This window comes from Epinephelus lanceolatus, chromosome 15 (genome assembly GCF_041903045.1).
Source record: "Epinephelus lanceolatus isolate andai-2023 chromosome 15, ASM4190304v1, whole genome shotgun sequence".
Taxonomy (NCBI): Eukaryota; Metazoa; Chordata; class Actinopteri; order Perciformes; family Serranidae; genus Epinephelus; species Epinephelus lanceolatus.
Window position 1 is genome coordinate 8666200 of NC_135748.1, and position 9709 is coordinate 8675908.

The window sequence follows — 9709 nt, forward strand, 5'->3', positions numbered from 1 at the left end:
CTGTCGCATGTGCCAAGTCAGCTTGTATATCATCCAGTCTCTTAGGTGGGGCTCCACATTAGTGGGTTCATTTTTCATTTTCAGCCCTTCTCATCAAAAGTGTGATGCCATAGATCTAACTTTAATCCACCTCATTTATGAGTTAAAATTGTGATACCAGGTGAGGAATCTCTTACAGCAGGTAAAGCCACTATCCACAGCAGAAATGACACAAGTATCCAGCTGATGTCTTGCTCATCTGCAGTGAAATTTTGTTTTCTAAACTAGGTCAAGCCCAGTCACAGTACAATGCGCAGGCGCAGCTTGTAGGCTGTCTGTCAGTGCCATAGCAACCAGAGCAGACATCAACCATCAACATGGTGAGTGTTTGTCCTCGCTTCGGTTTTTGGTTACTATTTCATGTTTCTGTAGCGACATTTTACGGCTCTAGCTGTTACAACCTTTCCGAACATGCAGTGCAGTCGTGTCTGAGAGCCAATAGTTGACCGTACATGCAACATTGTTGTCGCTGCTGGCTAATGTGGGCTAACTTTAATTAGCTAGTTAGCTAACGCTAACCCGACATGCCAATTAACCTCGCGTTAAAGAGCTGGCTAACAGCAACTCTGCCCTGTGTGCATGTTTGTTTCTGGGACTAGTTCGAATGGCTGCTCTCTCAGAATGAACTGTCCAGCTGCCAAAACCCCAAAATGAAAATTAAAATAAAGACAATGTCTATTCAGTGCCTACAGCTTAGTAAGAAATATGTTCCCTGTCATGTAGAACTGTTGATAGCTTGTCTACAGTACCGGTCTGCTATTTTGTCATCACAATGTAATCTCTTCCTGTCTAATTGATTATCATGTAATGTCTCCAGGCCAAAGCAACGACTGTGAAAGAAGCACTGGCCAAATGGGTGAGTGGAATACACACACAGCTGAAAACCACCGGCAGTATAGGGACTGTTCCTTAATTGTGAAGGGGTGGGGGGTGGGGGTGGGGGGGCAAAAAAGTGACGCATGTCAGTTTTCAAGCACTAGGCAGGAACGTGTATTTTTCATTTTGGCAAAGAAGAGGGGCATACACATTTCAATGGTTCTATTTTGTATTTATCTTATTGATTTTTCATCCTTTCTAAAAAAAAAAAGTATCACGGCAAACTGTAAAAAGAGACATTATTTTCAAATTTTTCAACCATTCTCATTAAATTTTCAAATTTCCGACATATCATCAAAACCACTTTATTCTATGTCTAATTTAAAATGTGGCCCAAAATGAACCATTTACAATAACTAACCAGCATGCATGACAAAAGTAAAAAAAAACAACAACAAAAAAACAAGGCTTTTTTCAACTCCAGGATTTTGTCCTTAACTTTTAACTTTTAATCAAAGGGTACATTTTTAAAATCTAATTTATGATGGAGGGTTTTGTATTTTCTGCCAGTCACTCAGGGAGGCTCAAGGAAAAAAATATGTAGTTTCGGGGAGGGACAAAAAAACAAAACAAAGTCACACCCCAGTCACACCTCTCCTCTGTCCCATACCACTTAATCCTGTGTAACAGAATGATTTGTTTGTGTTCATTCAAGTATGTAGACTTTGTGATTGAAAGTCATTGTATAGTTGCATGATTGTAGCATAGTTACTGGATTGTCTTTGTATCTGTGTGTGTGTGTGTGTGTGTGTGTGTGTGTGTGTGTGTGTGTCTATATACAGGAGGAGAAGTCAGGGGAGAAAGTGAGCGAGACTAAAGCCATAAAACTGTATGGTCAGGTTCCTCCCATAGAGAAGATGGATGCCTCTCTCTCTACACTCACCAACTGCGAGTGAGTCCTGTAACCATACCATTGCTTATTCCAACAGAGAATACATAGGCTCATCAGGCTGATATATTTTGTTCTACAGTTAGGTACTAGCTCTTTGAAGGATCTCTTTCTTTCATCTTTTTCCCCCTGTCTTTCTTTTTTATGCAGTTTCCATTCCCACTAAGAGTGAGATAAACTCATAGAAGCCTTTTTTAATGTAACTGCATCTATTTGAAGGCATGTTAAAACTTGAGATTATTTTAGCTCATTTATTAGATGTCTTTGGGCTCAAGTAGCTGCCCTGTTTAGAGGGTCATGTGTTTCCACTGATAAATATATTTTTTATAACAGACACATGGGTGTCTTAATTAGACTCTACACATGCTCTTTGATCCACTGTAAAGCTATGAAGCACCATCTTGTAAAGCTACAAACTTGGGGCAATTTAGCCTAAGCAAAATCTACAGTAGGAATCTTCCAACATGCACTAGGTACAGTATGGTGGTAGGCTAGCTGTTACAGATAACTATTTGGAACTGCATTATATTTTGGTGCAAAATGTTTGGAATTATTTGGTCAATTTTAAAAGTATTAACTGAGTGTTGGTCATGTCCGTCATCTTTTCTCTTGTGTATACTTTTGCTCTTCTTTTTTGAGGTAAAATACAGCTTCATTCTTCTGTAAAAATGGATGGCTGGTATAACCTTTTTTGATGTTAGTAAAATATTAATAAGGCTATTTCTCTTTTATAAACAATATTATATCAATTAAACTTTATTTAAATCACTAATCAATGTACGTGCCAATTATTTCAAATAAGCAACTGGCATATGTGGCTAAAGTCCCTGTTTAGATGCACCATGGCAGTGAAGCCTTGAAGCTACTTTTTGTCCTGAAATGGCAGGAAAAGGTACCTGCAAGGCTGTATACAGTCTAGGGTTGTCACAGTACCAGAATTTTAGAATTCAACAGGAACTAGCTGTCTCTTGAAATAACGCAGCAAAAGAAAACAAACATCTTAGCCACACAAAATAAGATAGAAATAAAAATTAGAATTAGAATAGAATAAGAAGGACATTTTTTCTTTTTTTTTTAATAAACAACCTGCAGACAGTGCTATACAGATAAAGTCAGTAAACACATGCCTCCAGTCATGTGGTGTCTTCGTTGCCCGAGGGAATACCGTAACAGCCATGAGGAGTAGTTGATTTTCTTTCCCCTTGTTTCATCTGTGCAGCTTTGGGATGAAAATCTGAGTGCAGATTTTCTTTTAATGCTTCATTACTTTGGATACTATTGAATGTGTAATTAACAGAGACCATATTGTTTTTAACACGCGCTATTGAAAAGTATCTAAGTGTCATTACTTTTGACAACCTTAGTACAGTCCCCAACAAGTTATGTTAAGGAGTAGGGAAGTGTAGCCTGAGAAGAAACAATATCTTAGCAAGAAACTCCTGTGGATACAAAAAGTACAAATATGCATAATAAATAGTTGCAAACTGTTTTGTAATTGTTAGGATTTGGTTCAAATTTGTGAAAGTGTTTGTTAAGAACATTTATAAGGCAGTACACAAAGCACTAACCTCTCAGCACTGGAGAAGAGGCTGTTTTCCTGCTTCTAAAAGGAGATACAAAAAAAAGTGAACAATGGAGCTAAGGCTGGTAGAAAGGTCTCTGTGCAGTTTATCCTTCGACTGCACTTTCATTATGTTTTCTAACTCTGAGTATATTCCCCAGAAATATCCCTTTATTATGTTTTCTTTAGTTTCAACGATAGACTATATACATGATAAAACATCGGTACTTTTACTCAACAGAAATTCACGCAGTCAGCAACAGCATAATCAACAGAATAAATCCACACATTTGAAGCTGTAGTATACTTTTATCAAAAATCAGGAGGAGGAATTTTTTTAAGACTATCCGTCTCATGTACTACTATGTGGATGCAGTGACAGTTATAGCAAATATGACCTAAAGTTACTTTCCTAAAAGTTCCCAACTACAGCTTTAATGAGTGAAACCAAGTAAACTAAAATAACTTGATACAAATCAGATAACAGTCCAATGTAATGAGAAGTTATCATTCAGTACACTGCCTCTAACTTGCATAGCTGCTTATAAACACCAGTTAAGTATATGAATTGTTGGCTAACACTTTCATGGCTAAAATATATTGATGTTTCCAAAAAATATATAAAACCGCAGTTGAGAGATAACTCTAAACAGGTCACTGGCTTCTCAGGGCATGAACAGATTATTCAATTGCAGTTCGGTCAAGATTAGCTAACTGAGCAGGTAATGCAGTCATTTTATTTTGTCACCAGTGTTTTACCTCATATGTTATTGTTCTGTGTCCTTCACAGGAAGCTGTCTCTGTCCACAAACTGCATTGAAAAAATAACCAATCTCAATGGCCTGAGTGAGTATACAAAACCACACACAAACACACACTGTTCACGGATAGAACTGTGCTGTTGTAATGTGATGTTGTGTTGTGTTCTTCCAGAGAACTTGAGGATCTTGTCATTAGGGAGGAATAATATAAAGGCCCTCAATGGGCTGGTAAGTCATATATTAAACAGGATTACCATTAACTAATGTTTTTTTATCTTCCTTTTGTCCTTCCTTTTTATTTTTAGTTCTTTTCTTTCTTTCTCTACAGTCATTATAACCTTCTAACTTAGAGAAATTTCAGAAGTCGTTACACATGCTAAATACATACTTTGAAGGCACATTATTTTGCATCATCTGCATGTGTATGTGTTTGTAGGAGGCAGTAGGGGACACATTAGAAGAGTTGTGGATCTCCTATAACTTAATAGAGAAACTGAAGGGAATTCAGTCCATGAAGAACCTGAGAGTCCTCTATATGTCCAACAACCTGGTCAAAGAATGGGGTAAGCTACATTCATCAATACATGCTGAAATTGAAATAAACATAGTTACTATGTTGTGTTTATTTGTGGTTCCATGAACATTTATGAGGCTAAGTGACCTGTTTCAAAAAATGAAAACTCCTTGTGCCTGGCATATTTTGTTTTATTTAAGAGGATAAATATGTCGGCAGTGTTTTTTAAATCAGCTCTTCATGTCTGGTGGGCAGGAACATTGTCATTAATTCTTAATTAGTCACACAATGGTAAAAGCTTAAATATGGTAAACATTTAGAACTTTTAAGCAGAGGTCTTTCTAATAATTCATAATACTTATTTCAAAATATTTTTATTAGGGTTTCAAAAAGGAAAAAAAAACAAACAAAACAAAACAAGAAAAAAAGAAACGCCAGGGTGGGGCAGACAGATTCCACAGCGCCACAGAGTATACATTAGTATGCAGACCAAACAAAAGTAGACATGATCCTGAGGCGATTACAATTATAACACTCAACATCCATAGAGTCAGGTTTTATTTTTTAAAATTCTTATGTCAACGGCTGAGTTAAAGCACATTGAGAGCTGATGTTTGGGTATTATGAAAATGAGAAAGAAAGGGTTGCCAAATTTTATAATTTTTTTTCTCTGAACCGCTGGCAAAGAAGTGTAGCATCTATAATTTTAGGCAGAACATTATGTCTTGAAGCCACTGGTCTTAATTGATAATAAAATAATAATAACAATTCATGTTTTTTAAAGTTAAAGGAATACTTCACCCCCCAAATGACAAATGCATATCAGTTACTCACCCCTTGTTGCATTGAATTCATGAAGAAAGCGTTCTTTTTCTCGCATGCCACCACAATGAACAACGATTTCAAAAATTGAGAAAATTCTTGATTAATTGAAGTAAAGGGGTCCGTGTTTGACAACAGTAAAACAATATAAATACATCTGTTTACAAACTTTCACATAACGTGTGCAGTATAATCAAAGTCCTATTTATCCAGTCGTATGCTCAGGACTTCCCAAACAGACAACGGGGCACTAAGCTTAAAGTGAAACTTATTTATTCTCTCTTCAAAGCCAGACTCCATTGACAAAAACAGTAATTTTACCTCACCGAACACAGGAGCTGCTGGTCTATCACTGCCTCTGTTGGTAGTTTGTTTGTTTTATCGTGTGACATTGCTGAATAGAAGCTAACCCTTTAAAACACCAAAGTAACACAATAACCCAAACAACCTAACTGATCAAAGCTGCGAAGACCAGCAGCTCCTGTGTTCTCTGAGATAAAATGAGTGTTTTTGTCAGTGGAGTCTGGCTCTGAAGAGAGCATAGGTATGTTTCACTTTACATTCAGTTCCCTGTCAAAAAGGGCTTGGGAAGTACTGAGCATTTGACTGGACAAATGAGATGTTGATATGCTGCAAAAGTAGTGTGAGAGCTTGTAAAGTGATGGTCTGATATAGTTTTGCACTTGTTAAACACAGTCCCCCTTTACTTCAGTTCATCAAAAATTTTCCCACTTTTTGGATTCCTTGTTCACCGAGGTGAGTAACAGATATAAAGATGCTCATTTCTGGGGAGACGTATTCCTTTAATGTGCTGGTGTTTTGTTGGTATTGCAATCCTAAATGTTTCACTCTTTTAATTTTACTTTTAATTTGGAATATGATGTGTTGTCTGTGCTGTGTAGGAGAGTTTGTGAGGCTAGCTGATCTGCCATGCCTCGTAGACCTGGTGTTTGTTGGGAATCCTCTGGAGGAGAAGCACTCAGCTGAGGGAACCTGGATGGATGAAGCCTGTAAAAGACTACCCAATCTGAAGAAATTAGATGGTAAGAGTGTTTCAGCAGCAATGTGTGTCAGAACTACTACCGATGTTCTATAGTCCTATTGTCATCACTTCACAGTAAAAACACTACTGGGTTTAAAACAATGAGAAAACCTGAGATTCCAGTGTATGTTGGAAAAAAAACAGGAAATAATAATGAGTAAATATTTACTTTGGTTTAAACAGAGCTGTTTCTTTCAAGGAAATATGCAAATTACATATTTCTTCCCAGAAAACTAATAAGTGAGACACTAACTTGGCAAGAAACTCCTGTACAACTAATAAGGAGGACTATCACTAAATTACAGACCCGTGAATGTTACAAAAAGCACTTGAAGGTCTGTGAAGTGAAAAGGAGAAACCATAAAAAAGTTGCTTCTCTGAAGATATGATTGGAGATCTCTTTTTCTGTTGTTTCCAGGGACCCCAGTCATCAAACAGGAAGAGGATGAAGGAGATGGAGAGAGCTGAGACGCATAACTATCTGCAATACTACAATCCCTTTCTACCAGTCTTCCCTTTTTTAAGTTTTGTATAGTTTGTCATGGGGCTTTCTTTATATACAGTGAATTTTACAACAGCATGGACTTTGCTGTAGATGGACAAGCACATGATACACAGACGTGTATATTTTAAAATTAGAAAAGTCTGTTAAATTGTCAACACTGGAGGCCTTGTGGGCTTGGGACCAGAGGAGGTTTTGATGAGACTTCGTAAGTGGAAATAGATGATAAACACATTTCCTAATGCTGCAGCATGTTGATTTTTTACTGTCAAACTATGAAGGATATTGATACTAATATTATTGTTCTTATTAACTGAATTGTAAATGTGGGAACTGGTGGTACAGTACTATTTGTGGGCCAAAAACACTTATAAATTTACAAAGTGTTTTTTAAATTTATATGCCTCTCTATGCTTCAAGAACTAAAGCACAGTGTTGCACACACACTAGTGAGCAGGGGCATTTGTGTGGACCAGATGTTGATCAAATGATACAGTTACCTTCATGCTGCTGGACCTTTTCTAACCTAATAGGAGTCAGCTGTAAATAACACTGTCCTCCCCCACTATCCTCACCATGGAAAGACGGCCAAGTAGCGCTAAATATTAGCCTGATTATGTTTCATTTACATTACATTGTGAAACAATTAATGGTTAGAAAATGTTGCTTGGACTGATATATTTTAGAGTCAATCACAAATGAAAATTCCAGCAAATAGTTGCAGCCTGCCATGGTACTTAGACAGCGCACTGTTCTTCCTAGTTGTTATCAACATTTAGGAATATGTTGAAATCAGGGTCTATCACCATACTCTGACTTCTCAGGTAGTAAGCAGTAGTAGCATTAAAAAAGGAGGAGGTTAGTATTTCCTATCCTTAATATGGAACATGAAGGGACCATCTCTATCTCCAGCTACACCACAGCAGCCTTTGGGCAGGACTGAAGAGTTAACAGAGCTGAGAGTGAAAACTTACATGACCAGAATACATCCACAGCTCGGTCTGACACTGTGTTTCATGTCATGTAATAGAATATCTAAACTTTTTGAACTTTTTAAAAGGCACAAACTAATCTACTGTATTTTACTGTCAGTTTTAGGTTCATTTTGGATCCATAGATTCCACATTGTTCTTGTTCTTGAAGATGTGATACCAAGGTTAATGCATGTACAGTAGTATGTCCTCTTTGATGACATCACATATTTTCTGTGTAAAAATGATTTTGTGTTTTAAATTATTTTAGGCATGTTTGTACCTACAATTGAGGTACTTGTGTTTTTTTTAAATTATTTTGATATTTTAAATAAATACTATTAAAATATATCTGTTGGACCTTGTCACTTGGGATATAACATTAATCTTGGAAGTATATGACAATCTAATATAAATAATTTAGGAGTTGGACTAATGGATACAAACAGGAATAACCTGTTGTTTTTTTTTTTTATTCAAACCAAGATGATACTTTTATGATTGGCATATTTTTCCCACTAGTTGCTCCTTCTTCAGGGTCTCTGGTGGTCAAGATTTCTTAGTGACACGTGACTTTGATGTATCTAACTTACTGATTAAGCTATCTGCCTTTCATCAACAAGTCCTCCATTATTGGAAATTAATAGAAAAGCATAACTTTACCCCCCACAAACGCTCTCTATTTGGAATAATAGCAGTATATTAATTTAGAGAAACTCCTTTTATTACAAAGAATGGATGGAGAGGGGTATCTAGTCTGTTATTTATTCATTAGATAATCATGGTAACATTTTAAGATATAATACTTTTAAGGGAAAATACAATCTTGTTTGTACTGACAGGCAATATAACACAGTAATGATTCGTTACTTCATTTATTACTTTTAAATGAGCTCAGTTCTCTGCCTTGGGTTTTGAATTTCATTGTATTCTATACAATGACAATAAAGGAATCTATCTATCTATTCAGTTAGAGGCATCTCAATTTATTTTACGCTTATCCCACAAGAGCCTTCAGTAGCTATAGATGGATGTAGTTTTTTTAGATAAAAAATAATTTCTTAATACATAATATCATAATAAATTCTTTAGGAATGTTCTCACTTCAGTTTGTTTTCCATCACCCGTGAAGCAAAGACATATGTTCCAAGGATGCAGCAGTAATTTGACAGTTAAAATAACAACCAGATACCGCTCTTTTCCAATTTTACCCAAGGCTAAAGAAGTTCAAATAATGAATGAGATTTACACATTTAATGGATTCTTACACCAAATGTATAATTTGGATTTGAATATTTGTGCTTTCGGTAACTCAGACATTGAAAATTTAGAACATCCTTCTCTTGTAATTTAACCAGGAGTTTTTGGGACGTTTTTCAATATTGGTTGGCTTAAAATGATCAAAATAATATGACTCTAAATTATGAAAATATAAAGGTTAGTATCCTACTAAGGACACAAACCAGGGTTTGGGATTAACAATGTAGTTATTTTGGCAAAATATTTAATTCACAAATGTTTTTTTTTTTTTTTTTTTCAAAACTATCCCAATTTTTCTGGCATTTCTAAATTAGATCATGTGTGAAATGCTGTAAAATTGGAACTGTCCTATGTCTGTATGAATATGTGTGTACCTTAATTCCTGAATGACCACTTATATTTAGTTTATTTTAATTTTGTATTTATCCTTTATTATTATTTATTTCTGCTTTACAGTTAGCTCAGTTATGAT

General features: G+C 35.9%; 1 protein-coding gene across 1 annotated transcript; it reads left to right on the forward strand.

Moving 5' to 3' along the window:
* The first annotated feature begins 291 nt into the window (after positions 1–291).
* Positions 292–8328, forward strand: dnal1 (dynein, axonemal, light chain 1). The gene is made up of 8 exons (XM_033642251.2): positions 292–359; positions 857–895; positions 1698–1807; positions 4156–4211; positions 4299–4354; positions 4563–4689; positions 6365–6505; positions 6923–8328. The coding sequence occupies exons 1-8, from the start codon at positions 357–359 to the stop codon at positions 6970–6972; spliced, it is 582 nt and encodes a 193-aa protein (XP_033498142.1). The 5' UTR covers positions 292–356; the 3' UTR covers positions 6973–8328.
* Positions 8329–9709: the final 1381 nt, after the last annotated feature.

Coding starts and splice junctions, on each gene's coding strand:
- dnal1 (XM_033642251.2), top strand. Junction 4,212..4,298: donor AACCAATCTCAATGGCCTGA/GTGAGTATACAA, acceptor GTGTTCTTCCAG/AGAACTTGAGGATCTTGTCA. Junction 4,690..6,364: donor CAACCTGGTCAAAGAATGGG/GTAAGCTACATT, acceptor TGTGCTGTGTAG/GAGAGTTTGTGAGGCTAGCT.